The sequence below is a fragment of the Neoarius graeffei genome, chromosome 16 (genome assembly GCF_027579695.1).
Source record: "Neoarius graeffei isolate fNeoGra1 chromosome 16, fNeoGra1.pri, whole genome shotgun sequence".
Classification (NCBI taxonomy): Eukaryota; Metazoa; Chordata; class Actinopteri; order Siluriformes; family Ariidae; genus Neoarius; species Neoarius graeffei.
In genome coordinates, this window is record NC_083584.1 from 58,512,293 (window position 1) to 58,539,247 (window position 26,955).

The following is a 26,955-nucleotide window of genomic DNA, read 5'->3' on the forward strand; positions in this document are numbered from 1 at the left end:
CAAACTCTTCCGCGTTTTTCCTGTTTACATAGGTTTATATGACCAGTGATATGAAACAAGTTCAGTTACACAAATTGAAACGTAGCGATTTTCTATGCTATGGAAAGTCCACACTATAATGACAGGCGTACTAACACCTTCTGCGCGCTTCGACAGCGCATTGATATCTGAGCTCCGTATCAATGCGCTGCCGAAGCACGCAGAAGGTGTTAGTACGCCTGTCATTATAGTGCGGACTTTCCATAGCATAGAAAATCGCTACGTTTCAATTTGTGTAACTGAACTTGTTTCATATCACTGGTCATATAAACCTATGTAAACAGGAAAAACGTGGAAGAGTTTGGTCGCATCTAACTACAGTCCCAAAAAATACCATTGGCCATACTGAGCCTAGCTACATTGCTAACAGGAGTGACAGCGCGTCTGACTGACTGGGAGGTCGCGCAAAGCTCGGAGAGGTACGGATCAGCTCGTCTCAATTCAGATAAGAACATATTTCATTATGGAAGTACGGTGGACTGTTCCTTTAAGAGATGTTTTAATGTTTGAATGTTGAAATGGGAAAAAAACTTGTTGCAATGCTACACGTGTCGTCAACTTGATTCAAAATAGTCTCTGGTCTCATATCTCGAGTATTTTACTAATTACAGGTCACAAAAGGAGAATCTTTTAAGCTAGCAATGCTTAGTTGTAGAATTTAACAATCCTAATATTAGTATATTTATCTTAAATTCAGTTTTTACTGCTTAGACTTTGTCATGAATTTAAGTGAAATACCCTTAAAATGAAATAAATAAAAATGACTTGAATGGCTAAATGTAAGAAGTACGATCTTGTTATAAGAACTATTTTGATTATTTTGAGTTAATCAGATCTCGCATAATAAGTTCCCCAATCTTATTTTGGAATTATTTCATCTAAAAACAGGTTCGATTTTTCATCTTACTTTAAGAAATCTTACCAAGTCAAATTTGACTAGTTCCATTGGCAGATTTTTTTCACCTGATTCAAGCAAATATGCTTTGTTTTAATCTTTTATTTCTTATTTTTGAAAGGCCATTTTTTGCAGTGCATCTCCACAAAATCTACAAATCACATGGTGATGAAGCTTTATTTGGCGTGTGTCGTGTTCCCCTCCCCAATCCTCACCTTTTGAAATGAATTCTTACGCCAGTGGTGTATAAATACAGGAAAATGTAGGTCACTCCCAGTAAACATGCAATCTTATCAGAAATTGTGCCCGTGAGCATTTGTAAGCGTGTGTGTGTACACGCGCGTGCATGCATATATGTGTGTTTTTTTTTTTTTTTGTGTGTGTGTGTGTGTGTGTGTGTGTGTGTGTGTGTGTGTGTGTGTGTGTGTGTGTGTGTGTGTATTAGGAAAGGTCATGGCTGGGAGCAGTGATACCATGAGACAGCTGAGTCAGAGGATGGGAAACACACGAGGGTTCAAACGTTCAAAACAGACACTTGAGCAGGGACACAGCTCGTTCTCTGTTCGCTTACTCAGTTCAGTATCAGCACTGCATAATCAAATCTCAGCATGCACTATTCATGCATTTTTGGCACCATAGACACTCAGGGGGAAAAAAAAGGGCACGACACTAATATTCCTCGTCGCTCGAGCGTCCTTTTAGTGTGCATCTTTCACCTGGAAATGTGGACGGATGCAGTGTCACTTTCATGCTTTATGCTGAAAGGTGATTACAGCCCAATTACGTCCCTTAAAGCTTTTTCAAAAGGTGCACTTTATACACGTTTCCTGGTGAAACACATTTATTTATTTATTTATTTTAAAAGAAGGGGACCACTGCAGTAAAAAAAAGAAAAGTACACTTTCGTACCTTCTCACAGACAAAATGTTTGAAAATGTCCGAGCAAGTGTTGTGAAAAAGGTGGGTCCAGAAACACACAACAACCAACACACAACAGTTTTTAACTTCATTCATCAAAACCTAATATTTTCATTTGTTTTTTTTAATCATAACAATATTTTATACAATATTCAGAATCAGCATCATTTACTCCAGAGTTTTACGCTTTTGGGCTCGAGGTTATAATTCAAGTCTGCAAATTCAGTTTGTGTTGTCAACTTATCATCTTCAGGACTCGATTACACAACAAACAGTTTGTGGCACACACTATAAAATGAAAATTATGCATTATAAGGATATTGTGAAGTGCTGGAAGTGAACACGCCACTACAAATTGTCAAAACAAACCTCACTGGAACTTTTTTTTTTTTAAGTGTATTTTATTCATATTAGTAAGCTCATCTCATCTCATTATCTCTAGCCGCTTTATCCTGTTCTACAGGGTCGCAGGCAAGCTGGAGCCTATCCCAGCTGACTACGGGCGAAAGGCGGGGTACACCCTGGACAAGTCGCCAGGTCATCACAGGGCTGACACATAGACACAGACAACCATTCACACTCACATTCACACCTACGCTCAATTTAGAGTCACCAGTTAACCTAACCTGCATGTCTTTGGACTGTGGGGGAAACCGGAGCACCCGGAGGAAACCCACGCGGACACGGGGAGAACATGCAAACTCTGCACAGAAAGGCCCTCGCCGGGCGCTGGGCTCGAACCCGGACCTTCTTGCTGTGAGGCGACAGCGCTAACCACTACACCACCGTGCCGCCCTATTAGTAAGCTAGTTTTGCAAATGCACAAACAATGAACACTCCTATCAGCTGAACAGAATTATTTTATTCTTTTCCTTTAAATTAGGGTCATACTCGGGGTCACCAACAGAGCAGGACGAAACAATTTCCAAGAACCAGATATCCTCCTTCGCACTATTTCCTGATGCAAAATCAATCAATCAATGTTAATCAGCTGAAGTGAGAAATCAAGGAAACCAAGTTGGCGCTTCAGGTTACCTGGTTAAGAACAAAATAAAAACTGGAACTGACGGATTCTATATTCACTCCACAGCTTTGCCAAGAGAACAAGTTCGACTAATGTAACGATTTGATCTATAGTAGAACCTGAGCCATGAATCAGTGCCAGACATAAACACTCTGAACAAACTGGGTAACTTATTTTCACCCTGCGATAGAGATGAAGTACGGCGACAGGAAAAAAAAAAAACAGCAAAAGCAAATAAAACCCTGTTCCTCTGTTCGCTGTGGCTCCTTGCTGAATGGATCACTCACCTCCCCTCCCCTGCCTCATCCATGTCACTGCTGAAACTCATCCCAGACAGACAAACGGATGATCTGAGATCGCAAAAAGACACAGGGACGAGGAGCTGGAGGTGAAAATGATGGCTGCAGCTCCACTTCTCGCTCAAAGAGATGGACGTAGCCACACCTCTTCTGGAGGGATTAACTTTGAGGAGGCAACACACGTGTTGTTCCTCCCCATCAGCACATGCGTCCTCGCCCACACGCCTCACAGGAACGGATCAACGATTTACTTCTTCATAACACGTCTGTATTCAGAGCCAGTGTGTGTGGAGAGGAAAGAGAGAGGGAGAATGAGGGAGGACTGTGAAGGTGGTGAGGCTGGGGATAGTAACGACACACTTTGACACTGCATTGTTATCTCGTTCTTTCACTCGCTTCATCTCGCAGAGTGGGCAGTAGCCAGGTTTTACTGGCAAAGCGCTAAGCCGCACAGTCTTCCTTCAGCACAGCTGCACACTCAAACATTACACACACCATGATGGATGAAGTAAGCAACTCTGAATGAGATTTTAATGGATAAATGCTGCTTGGGACAGTGTTGCAATGCAACGAACAGCAAACAAAAAAATCTCACTGAACATCAGAGCAGCCTGATAAGACGTATCGCTAATGCATCCAACCATAAGCCTATTAATGTTCATGCAGTTTCAGCAACTGTTTTATCCTGGGCTGTGGTGGATCAGGAACACTGGACACATATGACACCCTGGATGGGACGCCATCCCAATGCGGAGGACCTACACTGGGAGCAAAGTGGGAATACACCCTGGTTGAGATGCCAGCCCAATGCAGAGGACTATTCCTAGGAACACTAGAAGTGAGTAGGAAGACACTTCGGATTGGACACCATCCCATTGTAGAGGACCTACACTAGGAATGCTGGGAGTAAAGTGGGAATACACCTTGGATAGAATGCCACTCCACTGCAGAGCACCACAACTGTTAATCCACCAACTTACATGGTGTATGGGAGGAAACCGGAGAACCCAGAGGAACCCCACAATGGGAAAACGAGAAAACATCACACCTGATATGTACAATGGCAGAATCATGTTACTAAAATCCTTAAAATCCATCCATGCATATCAGTAGGCAGATCTGACGCTTGCTGGCCGTGCTGTGAAAATTGTCCATGCAGATGCTCATCTAAGTTTCCAAATCTGTCATTGTTTAACTCTCGAATATTTTCTATCATGAATACAATCATTAAAAGCTTATAATTTTTGCTTTCCAAAGAAATGTATCTGTTTAAGATCTGTTCAGTACTTTGGGAGTAACGGCAGGTTGAAGTTGGTACAACAGAGTAAAAACTCTGCTCAGGAAACTGCCAGTGCTTTTTGAGTCACGGGAAAGCGGTCAGGCTCTCTCTCTTCCGATCGGTTTCTGACTGGATTACTCATGAATATCAGTCAGATAACTTTTATAGGGATGTTCTCTCGCTCTCACTGTTTCTGATGAAGGATTTAGCAAAATTTCCTGTCTGCTAGTTTTGATGTTATGATTCATGGGAGACTTTGAAGTGAGTTTTCAGAGCTTTACCTACTTATTTTTTCAACTCAAACTGATTCCTGTAAATAAATAACTATTTTAGAATATAACTGTAGTTGTTTGGATGAAAAATATTGAGATCTTAAGGCCAATTTATGCTGAAAACCCAGTCCTCGCAGACGGTGTCGCAGATAGCGTCTGCGTAGCCCCCCCACCTTCGCAGACACTCTGCGCGCACCTCCCAAAAATTGTGACCACCGCAGAAGCCTCGCAGACAGCGTCGCAGACAAGAGGGCTCTGATTGGTCCACTCCACATCCGCTGTACACGCACTTCTGCTTCCCTACTTTCCCGCTTTGTTTTGTTTTCACGACCGGCATTTTTAAAAACACGAGCGAAGATGGAGCAGCATGAAGAGCGGTTGATTGAGGAAGTACGTACATCTATACGACTCCAGTTCTAGTCATTATTAAAAAAAAAAAGTTCTAGTCATTATAAGTAACCGGAGGATAAACACTCCACTAACCACACCCACCAACTACTCCTAGCGACTTCGCGCCCCCTTGCGTTGTGCCAGTGAATAACCGCGCACGCCTATTACTCCCCACTCAACGATAAATTACAACTGTCTGCGAAAAGCTATCTGCGAAAGCCTTGTCGCAAGAGCATGCAGAGGCCTTTAGAGGTTGGAATGAAATTTTAAAAAACCTGAAGTCAGAAACGCGACTGTCAATTTCAGTTCAGTTAATGTGAATTGTTTATTGGATGTGGATCAGACAGTTTTTTCAAGGTTCGCCTTGAAAGCTGTGAATATTAATCGAAATAATCATTTATATTCTTTTATATAAACACTGGTAGGCCTTACTTTTGAGAAATACAAAGGCCTACAGAGCACAAAGAAGGGATTAGAAAGAATCTTTTATGACTTTTTTATTTTGATAGAGAATGGGAGATGTGAGACATTCAGTGCTTATTTAAGCAGATTTTATAATTAACATTGATTTCTCCTTCTCTGTGATGTATAAATGAGAGTTAAGATCAGCTTTATATTTCACAGATAAAGCCATTTGGTGACACTTTGAAGAAGAGAGTGTACCGATTTAACGTGTTACCTAAGTAGCATAATTAATACTAATTAAATACTAATTTGCAGAATTGGTTTTTACTAATGTTTCAAACTTTGTATTCAATATCCAACCATCTATGTACCTACCAATTTCCATGTAAATATCTTGAAAAATAAAAAGTTATGAAGAAAAAACATTTGATCTCATTGGTTACTGAGGCCCATTTTGGACCATGTGATCCTCAGACAGAATATTATGGCAGTTTTCGAAAAATTAAACCGTTTTTTCAATCTTTGATTCGTAATATCTCAAGAACGGATAAACATATTTTAATTCCGTAAAAAGTATCTTATTCTGCATTCAATTCCGAATTCAATGAGTGCAGTTTCAAGCAATTTGGATTGAATTTGAATTTTCACCTGATATACCTGCTATCGTATAAAATTGTAATGAACTGCTACTTGAACCTACATGTTAAGATATTCACTTTAAATTTCAGGATTAACTTATTCATTTAGTGTTCAAATGTAAGCGTCTAGGAAAGAACCGTATGCAAAACATGTCCATATTTATAATGGTGAAGCATTCTGGGAGGAGGATCATCTCGTCTTGTTAATTGAAACTGGCCCAGACGGACTGGTGTAGGCAGCGGATTGATCGCGTTCTGTCCCAGTTTCTCCTGACCCAAATGCGAGCCCACCAGCAGAGAAGGTTCATTGTGTTCATATGGACATTTAACCAGCCTCGCTGTGTCCTCAATGCCTCATCGCCTAAAGTCAGCGAGCAGATGGGACTTAGATACATACACACATACACAACATAAACACACTGACAGGTCTTTTACTTCACTAAAAATCACTGGATTTTGTTTCTTTTTTGCTGTGAAATTTCCAGGCAAGAATTAAATAAAACACAACTACAGGAGTGTAAACACATTCAAAGTTTGACGTTATTCCAAGACAAAGCCACTGTCAACAGCTGGTCTCGATTAAACTGTGAAAAAAAAAATAGTTTGTGGCTCTGTGACTTAAAAAAAAACCAAAACCTTGCTATGTGATGTAATTTCCTCTAAAGTCTCATAAATTACAAGTAAATGCTTGCAGTATGAGCTGATCTCGCAAGAAAACTCAGATGAATCATCTGATCTAAACCCTGCACAAGAGGCTGCTACGGTTTCTGGTCGGGTTCCCAAGGATGTGGAGAAAGTTACTTAAACACATTCAAATGTTTAAGACACAGTTGGAGCGCCACTTGTGCCTGATGGAAATAAGGACAGAGATAACCTACATTTCAGACTTTCGACAGCAAACACAAGGAAAACACGTCTCACGGCCTGTTACACTTACAGAGCCAATCCAGGATTTTAAGGTTTTAAAAATATATTCTAGTTGTGCTGTTTCTTGTAGATCTATACAAGATCGTTGAGGCAAGATAAGGAACTGGACCTTGAAATTTGAAGGTTTTATCTCAAGGACATCTCTCGGATTTTAAGATATTATGCGCCGAGGTTGCGGCCCTCGATAACTGCAAAACAGATGTGACTTATACACTGACCGACCTTGAACAGGAACCTGTAATCCTGCACTTTAATGCAGTTATCCAACCAGTCAATCACGTGGCAGCAGCACAAAGCATAAAGTCGTGCAGATCCAAGTAAAGCGCTCCAGTTAATGTTCCCATCAAGCATTAGAACGGTGAAGAATGTGATCTCACGGAGTCTGATTGTGGTATGGGTGTTAGTGCCAGACAGGCTGGGTTGAGTCTCAGAATTTTTACACTCTTTAAAGGAGAACTGAAGTCATTTTTAAACTTGCTTTATTTCTTAATTAATGTGTTATTCAATTACGTTTTCGGTTTTAGTAACCTTATATCGTGACTCGTATTGGCAACTAACTGCAATTAAATATTATACTTACCGGCCTATTCGGTTTTTAGTCATGTTGAATTTAGTTCGTTTGGTCCACGGCAGGCGTCGCCTATCCGCGCGATCTTCACGAGGCTTGTGCGAGACTTCGAAACGTCAAGTGTCAGCCAGGTGTCAGTGACGCCATTTTGAAAACTGTTTCCCAAACGAAGTATTGCACAAAAACGATTACTGCCTACTTTTTTTCAAACTTTCCTGATTGTTATCAAAACAAACAAAACTTCTGGCCTGATTACATCAGCATTCGAAAGAGGGCGCATGCGTCTTTTGACAAAGTTGGTCACTTTGATTTCCGCTGTACGTTTTACTTCCGTCCTACGATGTCTCGCACAGGTCTCAACGAATCTCGTTTACGGCCGTTGCTTTGACATATGGACTGATATATTACAGAGCATATTTCAAACACTCAGCTTGCTATAGCAGTGACAAAATAGCGATCAAAAATGTATTCCTCCATCCATCCATTATCTGTAGCTGCTTATCCTGTTCTACAGGGTCGCAGGCAAGTTGGAGCTTATCCCAGCTGACTATGGGCGAGGCGGGGGAGTATTCCTATATTTAATAAAATGAGAAATAGAATTTTGATAATAAAAAATTTGCCGTCAGTTCTCCTTTAACACACGATTTATACAGAAGAGGTCAGAGGAGCACGGCAAGACTGGTTCAGATGAACATTCAGGCTATGGTTATGCAAATAGCCACTCTTTACAACCGTGGTGAGCAGAAAAGCACCTCAGGTAAATGAAAAACAACATTTCAGGTACAAGACATCCAACTTTGAAGCAGATGTGCTCCAACAGCAGAACACCACACTGGGTTCCTCGCCTTCAAAACTCCAAGAACAGATCTCGGATGGCACAGGCTCACCAAAACTGGACAGCTGAACATTGAAGAAAAAAAAAACCCAAGGTATTTTATTTTTGTCCAATTTTGGAAAGACGGAAAAGGAAGTGACAGTCCAGAACGACTGGCACAACTAGTATAGATCATTAAAAAAAAGGTGATGCAACATCTTTGTGTTTGTGGTTCAGCCATTAAAAAAAATATATATAAAAAAAATCATGTATAAATTATTGGCACCCCCAAAATTTATCATCATCAACCACATGTATCTGAAGCACGTTCTCATTTCTCCTTTACTTTTTAAAGTTCACCTGCGTGCTGAGTGTTTAGTTCATCTTAAGTGGTCACCCGGGGCTTCGTGTTTCACTCAGGTATAAATATGAGGACAATTCTCAATTCTCAAACCCCTCCCTGGTCCAAAACTTTGCTCCAGTCACAGTTATGTACAGAACAACACATAACAAACCGTGCTATTAAAACAATAATAAAACATAACAATACAACAGCAAAGCAGCACGTCATGTGACCGACCCCCCCCCAAGAAAACATGCTCGTGTTCTCATCTCAGGATACTTATGCCCCTTTTCCACCAAAGCAGTTCCAGGGCTGGTTCGGGGCCAGTGCTTAGTTTGGAACCGGGTTTTCTATTTCCACTGTGTAAGAATATAATCCTGAATACTCCTAAACCTACTCTTGTAAATGCGCGGCCCAAGGGTGACTGTCGTTTAGTGTAGCAGTTTAGGGTTTACTTTAGGCCAGCTACAATACAGTACGTGCTGCTCTGTACATTTTGCATTTCCACATGTTCTGTTCCCGTTTCATATCTTGATTTTGTCTATGTTTTTGTGTGAAACATTCTGTTGAACTGTGCATAACTCTTGTGTGACCTTGATACTGAGTGTGCAAAGCACATTCCGTAACTTTCCACTGCTGATACTCCCTACGCAGAGCCCGACGCTATATAAAGCCCCGACGCGCAGCTGCGCATTGGGGCACAATGAAGAATAAACCAGATTGATTTAACTCATGTGGTTTGCTCTCTTTTTGTCCTCGGAGTACTCCTTGTAACGCATCTGAACAGCACGCAGCACAATCCTAACAATTTGGTGACCCCGACGTGATACTCTCAATCAGGTAAGACATGTTTGATTGACTACCTGATTGGAAGTAGTTCCGTAGTGCCCTAAGGAGGGCTTTGTTTTCCCTGGTTCGAGTCCAGGAAGAGCGTGCTATAGAAATTTGTGTAGCGCCCTAAGGAGGGCTTGGTTTTCCCTGGTTCGAGTCCAGGAAGAGCGCGCTATAGAAATTTAGATAAATATCTGCTGTTTGTTTCTGTTCAGATCCGTTTGCTTTACTGTATGATGGGGGGCTCGTATCCTAAACCTGAGGTCACAGACACCCCGGCGGAATGGATGAATAAGTGTGGTTTAGGCTATTACGTTACGCCGTGGCTGGACAATTTGGCTGGGTGGACGGAGGCAAATCCTCAGATTCCATCGTATCCCGTGATGGGACGTTTAATCCAGGCTTCCTTGCTTCAGCGCACCGTATGATTTACGAAAGAAATGGTTTGACATGAAGAAGGTATGGGATAAATCAAAGGGTGTTTACACCCCGAGACCTGTTTTAAAGGCTATTCCAAAACCAAAACTTTCTCAGTCAACCTCCCATGAAAAGCGAGGGAGGAATAGTTACGTCCCACTCATTCCTCATCTCATATACATGTCCAGTAAATTTGTTAGCACATGATTTAATGTGCAAATTAGAAGTAAATCTCACATTCACGCCAGATGGACTAACTATTGAAGTAAGTGAAATGTGTGGTGTGCAGTATGGGTTTGGAAGCCCTCTGTATGTGTATGTCTGGCAGCTCTGTTCAGATCAGCTCGCACACTTGAACACCTCATCAGTTGACACAGATTATATGATGAGGAGCGTTTGCTCGAAAAAGTCGATGTGTTGCAACCTAGAAATGACGTCGCTGTGAATATAAAGGAAGAAATAGCTCCGGCTCAGGAAGGTGGCCGTCCGCGTCAGCGCACCGTGTCGACATTTTTTTTTTTGGAGGGACACACCGAATGCTTTGCAGCTCCTGCGCGAGCAGTTAACTAGGTATTTCTCCGCCTGATGTTTTTGCCCTATCCAGTTCTGTGCTGCCACATAATATTCTGAACGCTGCTTGTACGTCCCAAGCTCTTTCCCCTGTTCTCTCTGCTCTTCCTAACACCCTGTGGGCGGATCATAAGGACGATGTGGGCTCTGTGAGCTGCTCTCCGTATGAAGCTGTTATTAAACACTCTACACCTGTTTATGTTAAACAATACCCTCTGTCTCCTAGTAAGCTCAATGGTATTGACAATATTCTAAAATCTCTTTTGCAGCAAGGTGTCGTGGTTCCTTGTGTCAGCCCGTATAACACCCCAGTGAACCCGGTCCCAAAACCGGATGGCACATGGCGCCTCACTCAAGATCTACGTAAAATAAATGAACTCATCGTTCCCGTGGCTCCAGTGGTCCCTGACGTTCCTTCTCTTATGTCTTCTATTCCGTGTGACCATGCTTATTTCTCTGTGATTGATTTGTGCTCTGCCTTTTTCAGTGTTCCTGTGGGCCATGAGACTCAGCCCCTGTTTGCTTTCACACACAGGGGAAGACAATACACGTGGACGCGGTTGCCACAGGGTTTCATTGACTCACCGGCGGTCATCACTGCCGTATTGCGGGACGCGCTGGCTGATCTCTGTCTTCCCCGGGGCTCCACGGTGCTCCAGTACGCGGATGATCTCCTGATAACGGCGGAGGATCAAGACGCTTGTGCTGCCGCCACATTGTCTCTCCTCACACTCCTGGCGCAGAAGGGTTTCAAGGTCTCCCGCACGAGGTTGCAGTTTTGCCTCACAACTGTTCGCTACTTGGGACATGACCTCTCTCAGGGTTCCAGGAGGCTTAGCCCGGAACGCGTTCAAGTCATTATGGACACTCAGGTACCTGCAACCAAGCACGCTCTCATGGCATTTCTGGGCCTCATCAATTACTGTCGTCAATGGATCCCTGACTGTTCAATCTATGACAAGTGTTTGCGTTCAGCTATAAGTCACTCAGATCCTGTGACTCAGCCCCTGGTCTGGACTGAGGACAGGCTAACGGCCTTCAAGGCTCTGAAGCAAGCTTTGTGCTCCGCCCCTGCTCTCGGGCTGCCGAACTATCGTTTGCCGTTTCACCTGTATGTGTGCAATCAGAAGGGGACCGCCTCTGGGGTGCTGGCTCAGGAGCACGGGGGGGGCATGCGACCTTGCGCGTTTCTGTCTAAAACTCTTGACGCTGTGGCACAAGGGCTTCCTGGCTGTCTTAGGGCTGTTGCTGCGTGTGCTCTCATGGTCACGGACGCTGAAAAACTTGTTTTGTCGCATCCGCTCATTTTACACACTTCACATGACGTCGTGTACATTCTGCGGAATCTTAGCACTCAGCATTTGTCTGCTCAGCGTCGTTCTGGCTATGAGTTTATTCTTTTGGCCACAGAGCATCTCACTGTTAAGCCCTCCTCGTCGTTTGATTCTGTCGCCCACGCTCTTCAGCGTCTTCTTAACTCACAGGATGACGATGTTGTGTTTGACTCACATAACTGTCTTTCTAATATCGTTTTTGAGACTAGCATCCGCCCAGACTTACACTCCACCCCTCTTTCCACAGGCGATTCTCTTTTTGTAGATGGTTCCTGTGTGGTTACTCTGTTTGTCGCCTCCCTGATGAAATTGTTGAAGCTCATTCTTTGCCTTTTTCTTCTGCTTAGGCTGTGGAGCTCTATGCTTTGACTCGTGCGTGTATTTTGGCTCAAGACACAGACGTTACTATTTACACCGACTCACGCTACGCTTTCGGCGTGGCGCACGACTTCGGCCGCATTTGGGCGTCTCGGGGGTTTACGACAGTCGACGGTAAGCCCATTTCTCATTCTTCACTTGTTACTGATTTAATCACCGCCTGTCTCCTTCCGTGCACGTTGGCCATTGTTAAGACACGCGCGCACACAAGAGGGGACTCATTTGAAGTAAAGGGCAATTCATTCGCTGATCGAGTCGCTAAAGCTGCAGCCGCATCCGGTGTCCTGCCTCCAGGCTTTAATTGCGCTTTAGTTTCTACTGATCGCATGGTTAGCGCTGTCTTACCTGACATAGATCTCATTTCCATCCAGGCCTCGGCCTCTGTGGCAGATACGCAGTTCTGGGACGCCCAGGGCGCGACAGAGAAGAGTGGCGTTTTGCTTGACGCACAGGGCCGTCTTTGTTTACCTCGTCACTGTACTCCCTTTCTCGTCCGCGAGTTCCATGGTCCCACTCATCGCGGCCGAAGAGGGGTAGTGGAGGATATGAACAGAACATTCTGCATCAATAATTTGCACACAGACGCACACAACATTCTGGACAAGTGTTTAACGGGCGCGGTACATCAGCACCTTCCCATACCCGACACGCCTTTCCAAGAATGGCAGATCGACTTCACTCACATGCCAAAGCAGGGCCCGTTCAAATACCTTTTGGTCATGATTGACAAATTTTCACGGTGGATTGAAGCTTTCCCGTGTAGCAAAAAGAACGCCCGAACAGCAGTGAACAAACTTACACAGGAAATTATCCCACGTTACGGTCTTCCGGTAGGAATTGACTCTGATAAGGGAACGCCGTTCACCTCTAAGGTAACGCAGGAGCTATGTAAAGACCTCAAGATCAATTGGCGTTTTCATATCCCATACCATCCACAGTCCTCTGGCATTGTGGAGCGCGCGAATAGAACGATTAAGGGTAAGTTGCGTAAGGCTATGCAAGACGCAGGCACGAAAATTGGGTCCAGGTTTTACCGTTGGTCCTCGCTGATATGCGCAGGACTGCTCAGGTCGCTCTCGACAATTTATCTCCGTACGAGCTCGTCATGGGACGCCCCTTTCCTGTCCCTTGGCGTAGAGGCATGCAGGTTATAGGAACGGGTGATCTTGAAGTACATCTCAGCGAGCACGCGGTGGGTCTCATGCGGGTGCTGGATGAGTATTGGGCGAGAGTAAATTCCAAAAAGCCTCCCATTCCAGAGGCACACACTCACCCCTTTGAGGTAAGGGACAGAGTTTTAGTAAAGAGATTCGGTAAACTAAACGCTCCCATGGAGGAGTCACCCTACAGTGGGCCCACCGATGTACTCGCTGTAACTCGCACGGCTGTGCTAACGGACCTTTTTCCACAGTGGATCCATGCCAGCAGAATAAAGAAGGCTCCAATGTAATAGAAATCTATATTGTTGATGCTTAACAGACTTTTGTGTTTCAGAAAGTTGCTGTGACAATAGCTGACGGCCTTTTCAGGGATCCCCTTCCAGCATCTGGAGCAATCCAGTTTCGGCTGATCTACAAAGAGGGGATGGTTGGTGAGTCTTGCAAAGTTCTGGGCTGAAGAGTCTGAAAAGCACGGGAGCCTGTGACATTTTTCGCCGTCTGCACCCTGTGAGCATTAGAGAACAAAGTCAGTGACCAGTATGACTTTCTTCATCATCGTGCTGATCTCAACGCTTGGGGCAGGGTTACCCGCACAAGCAATACACCGGGACCCAAGGGATAATGAGTTTTAGAAATATGTAAACTTCACTGTAAAAACATCAATGAATATGAGTAAACCCTGTTATGTGTGTTCTTTGTTACCCCATGACAGCAGCGATCCTTTTCCGGTCCGAATAGCCCCGTCTAACTACTCTGAGGTTAATATGATGATCTCGCACACAGGTTATGTCCCTGTGTCGGCCAAGACTGGGGTGTGAATAATACTCTGGGCTTGCGTCAGAGTATTAAAGAGGGGATTGTAAGAATATAATCCTGAATACTCCTAAACCTACTCTTGTAAATGCGCGGCCCAAGGGTGACTGTCGTTTAGTGTAGCAGTTTAGGGTTTACTTTAGGCCAGCTACAATACAGTACGTGCTGCTCTGTACATTTTGCATTTCCACATGTTCTGTTCCCGTTTCATATCTTGATTTTGTCTATGTTTTTGTGTGAAACATTCTGTTGAACTGTGCATAACTCTTGTGTGACCTTGATACTGAGTGTGCAAAGCACATTCCGTAACTTTCCACTGCTGATACTCCCTACGCAGAGCCCGACGCTATATAAAGCCCCGACGCGCAGCTGCGCATTGGGGCACAATGAAGAATAAACCAGATTGATTTAACTCATGTGGTTTGCTCTCTTTTTGTCCTCGGAGTACTCCTTGTAACGCATCTGAACAGCACGCAGCACAATCCTAACACACTGACAAAGAACTGGCTCTGGGGCCAGAAAAACCGGTTCCAGGCTAGCACCAACTCTCTGCTGGGCCAGAGGAAAGAACCGCTTACGTCAGCGGGGGGCGGAGTTGTTAAGACCAACAACAATAACAAGACCGCGAAAGATCGCCATTTTTAAGCGGCGAGAAGCAGCAGCTGTACAAACGCCAAGTCATCCATTATTATTGTTGTTGTTGTTGCTGCTGCTGCTTCTTCTGTGTTGTTTTTGCTTCGATATTCGCGCCAAGGTTTATGCAAACGTAGCGACGTAACTGACGTATACAGTGACGTAACTGACGTATACAGCGACGTAATGACGTGGCTCCGCTTAGCACCGCGAGCTATGGAAAAGCAAACTGGTTCTCAGCTGGCTCACAAGTTGAACGAGTTGTGAACCAGCACCAGCACTGGCCCCGAACCAGCCCTGGAACTGATTTGGTGGAAAAGGGGTATTAGTGACTGTTACAAAGTTCTGGCACCCATTAGTGTTCTGTAAACGTCTCCGAACAGAAAACTACACCAACATTTGTATGCTTTTCTTTACTTTAAAAAAAAAAAATCTGTTTATTATTTGGCATAAATTAAGTGGAGTGTCTGTCATGTAAGCCCTTATATATGAGCTGTTTCTATAGAAACGATAACACTTGAGAGTGAGTGCATTAATATAAACATGTCATTTATTTTACAGCTGGAGCGACTGTCAGAAATGCTGTTTGGGAAAAAAAAAACAAACCCTAAAGCGCACCTTCTGATTGGAGAATTCAGCTGCACTGTGGGATAAATTTTCAGCACACACTGTTTATGTCATAACAGTGCCTTCTGACTTGAATTCCTAAACAGACTGTTCTTTCATTCTCGTGCTTTTCTGGGCAGCAGTGCTGAGTGGAGAAAGCACTCCGACTGCCAAATGAAGACTGGATCATATCTCTTTTCCTCTCAGGCCTGCATTCAGCTCCATCACGGTCACCATGGAGGGGAGCTCCCGGCTCATTCATTCTGACACACAAACGCAATCTGCCGGCATCCCGTCCAGAAGCACACTGAACAATCCTTTTGCCAATCGAGCACACTTCCCATCTTTAAAACTCTTTCCAAAACCCATCAGTGGAAAATCTGCCAAGGTTTCCTCAGAAGCACACTGACCGTGCATGTGTGCAAGTCTTTCGCTGTTGGAAGTGTGATGACGATTATGAACAGTGGAAGTGGAATATTATGTGGGCAGTGGTGAGATTTTACTCTTTCTCCTCCATCCAACTCTCCCTTGCCATCCATTTTCCTTTTTGCTTTCTGATTGCATTCACTATGACTCGCGTGACCAGAAGAGCACTCGGAAGTCCGTCACGCTGACTTTGGTGTCAACAACAGCCATCCCCAAAGACCACACACACACACTTCTACACATCCTCCCCTCCACCGCTTGGCAACCAGCTCCCATAGCAACCGCTGCTATCAGGGGTTTCATGGCTGATTGTCTCAGTTGAAGGAAACGCTGACAAGCGAGCAGCGCCGCTGCTTTATGCGGCTCTGAGTGAAGGCCTTTCAAACTTACTGTGTTTATTCTTCATTGCATTTTGAGAAGGGTTATGTACGTGTTATCTCGCAGTGGTTGTATTTTGAAATGGCATGTCATCGAGATGTACTTGAGACACATTGCGTTCCTGATGCATCTTCGTCGAAGCAATATAAACCTGTTCACTGCTTGTTGTAAATCCAAGGTCTCCAAATAAATATCCAAGTGTTAAAATTCTAAGGTTTCAAAATATTGTGTCCCCCCGTAGACGTGGAGCCATTTACATTCCTCATAGTACAACAAAGTAAATAGAATAGGAAAATAATATGTGATGTAGATTTTAAAACAAAATATACAGTTATGCAAATAACTTTTTTTTAACCCTTCACCCTCAGTTTAACCTAACTCAGGATTTTAACCCTTAAAACCCTTCCTCATTTTTTAATTCTTCAAAGCATACTGTATTATTCAGCAACTATTATAATATATTCAGTCACTACCAAGGAACCAATAGGCAAAAGTGTGTAGTTATGAGAATAAAGAATGTAAACCTGAACCCAATAAAGGATCCTAAAGGTTTACTGTGCGGACAGAAAGGCTCTCAACAGTATTCAAATAACATTCCGCTATACTCTGTACGCGCCTCACAGCAAGAAGGTTCTGGGTTCGAGCCCAGCGGCCAGCGAGGGCCTTTCTATGTGGAGTTTGCATATTCTCTCCGTGTCTGCGTGGGTTTCCTCCGGGTGTTCCGGTTTCCCCCACAGTCCAAAGACATGCCGGTTAGGCGAACTGGCTCCTCTAAATTGTCCATAGGTGTGAATGTGTGTGAATGGTTGTTTCCCCAAGTCCGGGAAAGGAACCAGAAAGAAACCAGCCACTTTCATTCTCATCTCATTATCTCTAGCTGCTTTATCCTGTTCTACAGGGTCGCAGGCAAGCTGGAGCCTATCCCAGCTGACTACGGGTGAAAGGCGGGGTACACCCTGGACAAGTCGCCAGGTCATCACAGGGCTGACACATAGACACAGACAACCATTCACACTCACATTCACACCTACGCTCAATTTAGAGTCACCAGTTAACCTAACCTGCATGTCTTTGGACTGTGGGGGAAACCGGAGCACCCGGAGGAAACCCACGCGGACACGGGGAGAACATGCAAACTCCGCACAGAAAGGCCCTCGCCGGCCACGGGGCTCGAAACCTGGACCTTCTTGCTGTGAGGCGACAGAGCTAACCACTACACCACCGTGCCGCCCCCGACATCGCTAACCACTACACCACCATGCCGCCCCACAATATGTCATACAAAGATAAATCACAATACAAATTCACGATGATTCAAATGAATGAAATTAAAAAAAAAAAACGAATCATGATTAATATCAGGCTGCATAACCGCTTAGATTTCTCTCTGTAATTGTATTGTTTAAATAGCAGAGGACACAAATTTAGTCCTGGGTATGACTTTCAACTGCAACCGGTCGTGAGTCTCAGGTCCAGGAGGACTTGAGTATTGGGGAAAGTGGAGTTACCCCTTAATCACCATTGCTCCCAGGTCCACTCTGACCCAGAGTGGTAGCACCTGCCCGGGTTCCAGCTATGGGTTAAATAGTACGTCACCAATAAGGCGCTGGCAGCAGGGTGCTTTTCGGTGCAATGTGGCAAATGAACCCAACAGGGCCAATGGCACACCACCAGATGGCATGCAGAAAAGCCACTCAAATGGCCAACAGACGGCATCACTCAGCAAGTCAGTTGTCACTGCAGGGCAACTTCCATACCCGTCAGGTTTGTGGCACTTTTGTGCACCACTTGGCATCAGGTCTGGAGGTCCAGAGAGACAACACAATGGGGGCACGACATTGTTTGTCTTACCTTACTGTGCAAGGTGCTTCATTAGGAAAGGAGAATAGTATGCAAGAGCTCATGACGCCAGACATTCCGTGGTGGCTCGGCTGGGCCATTCATGCCGCCGGTGCGGGCGACTCTGTCGCAGACCTCACAGCCCATCTGCGTTTCTGCGCATCCTAATGAAGCAGCCATCATCACTAGCGATGGACAGCTGCCACAAGAGGGCACAATAACATACAATTGTGGGAATGCACGAGACTTCACAGTGGACAGAAGTAACACAGCTCTAATACTGCAAAAACACACAATAAACAGATCTAAAATGGGAAAGAGCTAAAAAAGAAAGTGGTGATATCTTTTCACAGATAGCCAGAAGCAAAAGAAAGGAAAAGCAAATGAAGGTAGTCGAAATGTTCATAAAAGGTTTATGAAATAAAGGCTAATTTGTTATTAATATTTTCATTTTTAATAAAAGGAAGGTTTTCGTTAATAGGCTATTGTTTTTTACTCTAAGCTTTACAAATGTGGGTAAATAATTATTGTTCGGTATTAAGAAAATTAAACAAAAGTTTTTTAATTTAAAAAAAGTTGCTAATAGGACAATAAATGTTTCGAATTTTTTTATAATACTATTTTCTTCATTTCATATGGTGGGAAAATTGAATCGTGAACCGTGTGAATTGTTACACGCCTAGTTTGTACATTATGTTGGCGGTATTGTAAAGTCGCACTTATGTAGACAGTTTACTTTGAGCTTGTGACAGTTGTAAAACTCCTGAGAGACGAAACCACAGCATACAGACAGACAATGATGGTTTTTGCACTCGTATCCCAGTCTAATTCGTCTGAGTCAGTTCTGTTTTTCAAGGCCTGTAACTCCACTCCAGCTCAGCATTAGTACATGTGAGCAGAGAGAGACAGAAACACTGCAAGCCCACAGATGGCCCACAGAACTGCTGGGACATGACACATGGCTCCTTCCTGATAGCTTGTGGCGTCCGGTGCAAGCAGCCGGGACAGACAGCTTTGTCATGCTAATGGGGAGGACAGCTGCTTTGAGCCATGTGGTGACACGGTAAACGTGACTACGCAAGACAGAGATGGTGAACCCGCTCCTCCGACTGAGCTCTGGCAGGATTCATACCAAAGATACACAAAGCCTTTGCCGATTCCATATAAGGAGCAGTTAAACAAACTTCTCATCATGCAGCAGATCCAACTCCCTGCCCTGACTGTGTCTGCAGATGTTCTGCACAATTCTGCATTTCGGGTGGTGTATGATATCGAAACCATTTGACTAAGTGCTTCGGGATGAGCTGCCGAGTCGTATCAGTGCATTACATTACAGAAAGCAGAAAAATGTTGGAGTGGGGCCACATCTGTAATGCATCAAAAACTTACTACTCAGCCTTTACAGCATGATAAAAGTTTTCAGTAAATCTGTAAATATAAACATGGTTTGCCTTATAAGATCATATGGACACTATTTGCCATCCAATGCGAGAGGCGAGATATGTTGAACAAAATCAATAGAGCTTTTAAGATACATCCAAAGTGCCAGCAAGCCACTAGAAAGTACCTACCGGAACTGTGGAGTCTGACAGCAACTCTATCTCAGCAAGCCATTAGTAGATCGCATGGCCAAAAATCTTTTCCTGCTCACATCACCTCAAAATAACCACCAAAGTCCAACCTTATGATCAATCCACTTCAAACACCCTGAATGCTTTGACACGCCCGAACAGTACAGGGTAGCGTGTGGTTATTTGCGGATGACTGACTGGGACGTGAAGGCAGCTTATGTCTGTACGGTGTAATGGATCCTCTTCATGGAGGAGATGTAACATATTGATCCACACTAAAAGAAAGCACTCGAGAAAGCAGTAGAGCTGTGATAAATGTCAGCCGTTTGGAGGCCAGCTGTCTGTAATGTTTAAACAGGCAAAAAGACGAGCATGTGTGCTGGCCTTCTGGGGAGACTTTCAGCACAGCGGAGTTGCTCTAAAACAAAGACAGCGCTCTCCATGTTGACAATCAGAATCCTCGACGAGGGCAAGAAGGCTTCCTGAGGTCACCAAACTTTCTTCGCAGACAAAAGCATGAAAAGGAAAAGGAAAAGACGAGTGAAGTATGGTGAGCAGGGGCAGCGGCGGGACCCTGTGGGAGCACTTTCAAGAACATTTCGAAGGCCAAGCAAAACAATGGCACTGATCCAGAAAGTGTGTCGAGACAAAAGCAGAGATTGAAGGAGGGGAAGGTTGTCGGATGGGTGTGAAGGGATTCAAGCATTAATCACAGATGGCGACCGCATCTCATTGTTTCAACAAACCTCCACCACCCAACCCCCAGCAAATAACTGACAAGGGTATGCTCTACTCGCTTTTGTCAGCACGCGTGTCTGTCAAACAGGAGCGTGTGCTGGCCACAATAGAAAGGAGCACAAAGGCATGTCAAGCCCCTCCACCCCACCCCCCCTTGTCCTAGTCAGTGTTTATTGTAAGGCACGTGCTACGTCTGACTGGTGGAATAATAGAAAAGAAAGAACCATGCGGTATCAGACTGATTTAAACCTGTCATCCTTGTGATTCCAGAATTGCTTTGGCCATGATAATGTGTTGGATCCTGTGGTCTTCAAGGAAAACTCCACCCAAAAGCACATAGTTTTGTTCTCCTGGGAGAGGCTGTCTGCCATCTCAGGATCTCATCACAACCTGACATTTTGAATGTAATTACCCTGGAGGTTAATGGTCAGGTTTTGTTCGCGTCTAAGAAAACAAAAGCTTCAATGGTACATTAATGAGAAATCTGATGAAGATCCAATTAGTAGGGACAGCAAACGCTGGACTCAAAGTTCCAGAGTGCAATGGTGAGCCAGGCCTACAACAGAGCTGCACCGATTTATGGCAGATCTGAAAGGATAGTTTAAAAAAAACGTGCCCTCTCATGCCAGAATCTGGCCTTCCCAGGCAGTCTCCTGTCCCAGTATTAACCAATTCTTTAAGGCATATGGGTGCGGCGTCGATCTCCGTTTCGATAGCCCTCAGCCTCTCACCTATGCAGCTAGGGTTACAGTGGGGAGCTAGTCCTCTGGTAACTGTGAGGGTTTGACTTCCCCACTCGCATCTGTATTGTAGCATGCCTTACCAGATGGTAGTAGGTACCATTTTTATGATGGTCTTTGGTATGACCCGACCGCAAGTAGAACTCATGATCTCCCGGTCAAGCGGCGGACACGCTAATCACTAGGCCAACTCGCGGTGAAAGGATAGTTAGTGATCTCTGAAAAGACGAGTGTACAGGTACTGATGGTGTTATTCACCTACTGATTCAGCTGTACAGTATCTCTCTCTTTAGATAGAAATAAAGCTGGGGTTAAAGCCACCATCATGGAACCATGAGCAGCAGGGAGTTGCACACTACAGACCAAGATGTCAATGAAACTCTTAATTTCATCCATCCATCCATCTATTATCCATAACCGTTTATTCTGTGCAGGGTCGCAGGCAAGCTGGAGCCTATCCCAGCTGACTATGGGTGAGAAGCAGGGTACACCCTGGACAAGTTGCCAGATCATCTTGATTTCATCCATCCATCCATTATCTGTAGCTGGTTATCCTGTGCAGGGTCGCAGGCAAGCTGGAGCCTATCCCAGCTGACTATGGGCGAGAGGCAGGGTACACCCTGGACAAGTTGCCAGATCATCTTGATTTCATCCATCCATCCATCCATCCATCCATCCATGATCTGTAGCTGGTTATCCTGTGCAGGGTCGCAGGCAAGCTGGAGCCTATCCCAGCTGACTATGGGCGAGAGGCAGGGTACACCCTGGACAAGTCGCCAGATCATCTTAATTTCATTATAAAGTAAATTTTTAATGCAACTAAAGATCATGTATTAATGATAAAGATTAATATGCAAATTGTTCAGGGTGGATTTTTCCCTGATGTCAATGAAACTCTTAATTTCATCCATCCATCTATTATCCATAACCGTTTATTCTGTGCAGGGTCGCAGGCAAGCTGGAGCCTATCCCAGCTGACTATGGGTGAGAAGCAGGGTACACCCTGGACAAGTTGCCAGATCATCTTGATTTCATCCATCCATCCATTATCTGTAGCTGGTTATCCTGTGCAGGGTCGCAGGCAAGCTGGAGCCTATCCCAGCTGACTATGGGCGAGAGGCAGGGTACACCCTGGACAAGTTGCCAGATCATCTTGATTTCATCCATCCATCCATCCATCCATGATCTGTAGCTGGTTATCCTGTGCAGGGTCGCAGGCAAGCTGGAGCCTATCCCAGCTGACTATGGGCAAGAGGCAGGGTACACCCTGGACAAGTCGCCAGATCATCTTAATTTCATTATAAAGTAAATTTTTAATGCAACTAAAGATCATGTATTAATGATAAAGATTAATATGCAAATTGTTCAGGGTGGATTTTTCCCTTAAGACCCAAATTTGAAACATGTCCATACTGGAAAGGCTTACAGTCTTGTATAAAAGGGTGTGGTACATACACAAGGCTTGGCACGTACACGTGTGTGTGTGTGTGTGTGTGTGTGTGTGTGTGTGTGCATACTGGGTGAGGTTAATTCAGCATAAGGGAGGTCACTTTCAGGAAAAAGGAGAAGTGAAGGATCCTAAACAGCTGGGGCACATTTATAGGGATACAATGGAGTCAGAGAGAGGGGGAGACTGAGGGGAAATGGGAGGGGTAGAAAAGAAAAACTCTCTGGTCAGCCATCATTTTCGAAGGCTTACAGGGGTCCTTTGTTATGGCAGCTGGTTTGGGGAAGGTCAGACCAGCTGTGCTTCCACTGACCCTCTCCTCTTACTCCTCCTGTTAAACACAGCCAGCTGGAGATCAAAGAGGTGACACAGAGGAGCTCAGGATCACGTTACACTGTCTCCAGGCTTCGGACCTCAGAACAGTGGCAGTAAGCGAGCTTCAAACGGTCCACTCCATAATGTCAGCGCCAATGATGGCATATCCGCACTTCCCTAACTGCAACTCGAAGTACTCAATCCTTTTTAAGGATGTCCATAAATGTGCTAAATATGTATGTAAATGAGCCTGGCTTGTCACTGAACAGCTGTCACTTCCTCTTCCTGGCGAGGAAAAGTCAATTTACTGTGCGATAACTGTGTGTGTTCTTCATGTACCTAATACCCTGTCCACACTAGGGATTTTGTACCGATACGAAACTACTTTCGTACTGCAACACCTGTCCACACTAGCAACTATACCGGTACTGTAGCGGTATAACTGTATCGGTACGAAACCCACAAATGTATGGGTTTCGTACCGGTACAGTATCGGTACTGTAGCGCTCTGCTGTAGTGTGGACAGATGAAGCAGCTCTGTATCGATACAAATATAATGTGCATGCGTAAAGTCACACACCTCAATCGATGTCTTCGCTGAATAAAATAGTGAAGAACAGAGATTCGTTTGTTTCTTTCTCAACTGCCTCGCGCGTTTTATACGATTCGACTGAATAAATGACCACCAGAAATACAGACTGTACATTGACAACAAAATGCACACACATGTCGTTTCATCCATACGGAAGCCGAGAGAGGCCCTTCATATAATCCTTTTTTTTTTTTATTCACCTTGTTATCCCGAGATAACGACATAATTAATTCAGGATCTCGAGAAAACAACACAACTAATTCGAGATCTCGAGAAAACAAAACAATTATTTCATGATCTCGAGTAAACAGCTGAGAAATGGTTCATTCAGGTGCGCCAAGAGACTTGTGATATGCTGACTTTGGGGCTATTTCTCATTCTGTATAGACGCAACTTTGGTCATTAGAATGTCTGGAATAATCGATCATCTAATAAGGCAGTATTTTGATCAGGGGTTGACACAGGGAGAGATTGCATTAAGTCTTTTAATAAGGGATAATTTCAAAATTAGTCCGCGGCACCTCCGCAGAAGACTGGCCCGGCTTCGTCTCTACCGACGGAGATACAGTGATCCAGCTGAGATCATGAAATAATTGTTTTGTTTTCTCGAAATCACGGAATAATTGTTTTGTTTTCTCGAGATCTCGAAATAACGGATGCCATATATTCTCGGAAGGAAGTTACTCGGTAACCACGGAAACATTTCGCACACGCGCATTTCAACTACCGTGAAAGAAAACCGCAAACATTTCTCGCTAGTGTGGACAGATGCACTAAACTGTACCGGTATACTTTGTTTCGATACAGTTATACCACTTTCGTACCGGTATAAGTGTGAACACAGCATTAGAGTCATCTTCTCACAGCATGATTACCCTTCTACTACACACGTGAATGGATCAACTACTGAGGCCTCCAACTCAATTACTCAAATGAATGTTACGCAGATACACTAATCCCCGAACATATTAACTCTCAAAGGAGTTCGATGTGAAGTTACACAAAAAATGGGCGCTTGGTGACAGAGTGAGTGAAAGGTAATATCTGTAAGAGGACATGATTTAAAAAGCACTGGGTTGATTAATAAAACGACAGTAATATTTGTTGTGGCTGGTGAAATCGTGGGTGCAATGATACACTCCGGTCACGACTGGATTTGATTCACGATACTGGCTTCACAATTGAATTCATTTCAGAATATTTTGAATAAAATTTGAATGAAAGACTTATGAAAGAAAAATTCCTTTCTTATTTCTGAATCTTAAACAGCGCAAAACTGTTTTGCCTGTGAAAGAAAATAAATAGAAATTTGCTACAAACAAAAGTTTAAAGCTAGACTGCCTTTCAGATTTTAAGCGTAGGTCAGAAAAAGAATTTTCCCCGACACCCAATTATTTTTGTTTAGTGGACCAAAAGCTACTGAATTTGAATCACAGACTTCCAATTTTATTAGATTTTTTTAATAGAACAATTAATGAATTTAAGGCCACATGGCCCTAAATTCTCCGCTATTTTTTCCTGCTTCACCATGACCCAATTCAAGATACCATGTCATGCATCACGCGGTGGGCTTTCCCCGTTCACGCAAGGCATTGTGGGATACAAATTTGAAACAGGAGTGAAAAATGGAGGACGCGAGTGTGCGAATGAAACGTGAAAGACCGACTACAGTAACGGAAAGCGAGAAGAAAAGACGTTATGTTATATACGAAGGAAAGGAAACGCAGGACCAAACTAATAAATATCGGCGCTCAGCGAGCACCTCGGTGTGATCAGCTGTTTGTTTAGCGACAGAATGATGGAACTGTCAGTGCACGCTCAAAGGTAAACCTGCGCACACACACACACGGACTTCCTTTGTCTGCTTGACTGCGCGAAGCGAGCGATTTCATGCACATTATTTGTTTAGGAATCACCTCAAATTAAATAACTTCCCAGCCACAGAACAGAATGGCCTGATATTTTGTGAAATATTACAGAAATAAACAAATATCACAATGACCAAATTTCACCAATTTTATGAAATCGAAAGGCCGTCTTGTTTTAATATTGTAAAATACACGGCCTACAAGTTTATCGTATCTTTAATCTAAATAAATATATTCAAAAGTTCCCCCCAGAATTCTGATTGAAGAAACAAAGTCTCTGAACCAGGGTGAAATGATCGATTGGAACATAATGAGCTCTGTAGCAGCCAATGAGGCGTCATTTTAACCAAAAATAGAGCTCCAAAGTTGGCTAAACTGGCAGACTTCCACTGCATCTTTCTCTGGTACTGCAGCTCATAGCTGGGTGGTGTTGTTTGAAAGTGACTGATGAGCTCTTTTTAATAGTTCTAACGTTGTTGTGTGACCATATAACGTATATTGCATGTCAGTTATTGTGACCTGGAGCTGTCATACCCAGTGGACTCTCTATATTATATATATTTTTCAGATTTTTTGGGGGGCTTTTTTTCACCTTTATTGGATAGGACAGTGCAGAGACAGGACAGGGAATGAGCGGGAGAGAGAGACGGGGAGGGATCGGGAAATGACCTCAGGTCGGAATCAAACCCGGGTCCCCGGATTTATGGTATGGCGCCTTAGCCACCTGAGCCACAACGCACCGACTCTCTATATATTTGAGCAGATCACGATTTCTCGTGTTCAAACACTATAATTGCATTTGATGTACTGTAGAATTAATAAGAATGATGATTTCCATGATGTGAATCATACATTCCTCCGATCCTGATCCCAGGATAACGGTCTGTGTGGGATTTCACCTGTTCTCCCAGTGTCCATGTGGGGTGAATCTGCAGTGTCCGATTTCCTCCAACCTCTCAAACAATGGACTGACGATACTATTGCCGCTTTTCCACTACAAACGCGGCTGAGCCGTGCCGTGCTGAGTTGGGCTGAGTCGAGCTGAGCGGGGCTGTTGGAGTTGCATTTCGACTACAACCGTGCTGAACCGTGCTGGCTGGAAGTGGGTGGACACATTGGGTGGAGTTAGCGAAAGTGGGTGGACGTCACGTGATGTCATTAAGCGGCACAAACAGTGACATCAGTGACCTTTTAAGTGGTAGTCTCACGACCCGGATAGTAAACAATAAACATGGAGGACATGGAGTCGTTAGTGTTGCTGGTCTTGGTTCTGTGGCTTGTTGTCACCGATAACGCCAACAGATACTGGCAAGAGCGTATAGATGAGGCGAGGCGCATAAGGCTTCAGAAATTCTCGTAATTCGTAATTCTTCTTCTTCCGGGTTTACGGTGTTTACAGATCCCAGCGTGCTCGCAGGGCGTGTGTGGGCATGTGAGGACACTCCTCCTCACCAATCAGTGCACAGGGGAGTGTCTGCTCACGCCCCC

At 44.2% G+C, this 26,955-nt stretch overlaps 1 protein-coding gene across 3 annotated transcripts in view; it reads right to left on the minus strand.

The window, feature by feature from the left end:
- Positions 1-26,955, minus strand: part of numbl (NUMB like endocytic adaptor protein) — a 104,267-nt gene that overhangs the window by 50,286 nt on the left and 27,026 nt on the right. For 2 of the 3 annotated variants that reach the window (XM_060943245.1, XM_060943243.1), the window contains exon 1: positions 3,164-3,251. The exons of the other annotated variant lie outside the window; for it this stretch is intronic. In XM_060943245.1, the coding sequence (XP_060799228.1) occupies positions 3,164-3,204 (41 nt within the window). In that variant the 5' untranslated portion in view covers positions 3,205-3,251. Of the gene's footprint in view, positions 1-3,163; positions 3,252-26,955 lie in introns of those variants that run through there. 3 annotated transcript variants of the gene reach the window in all.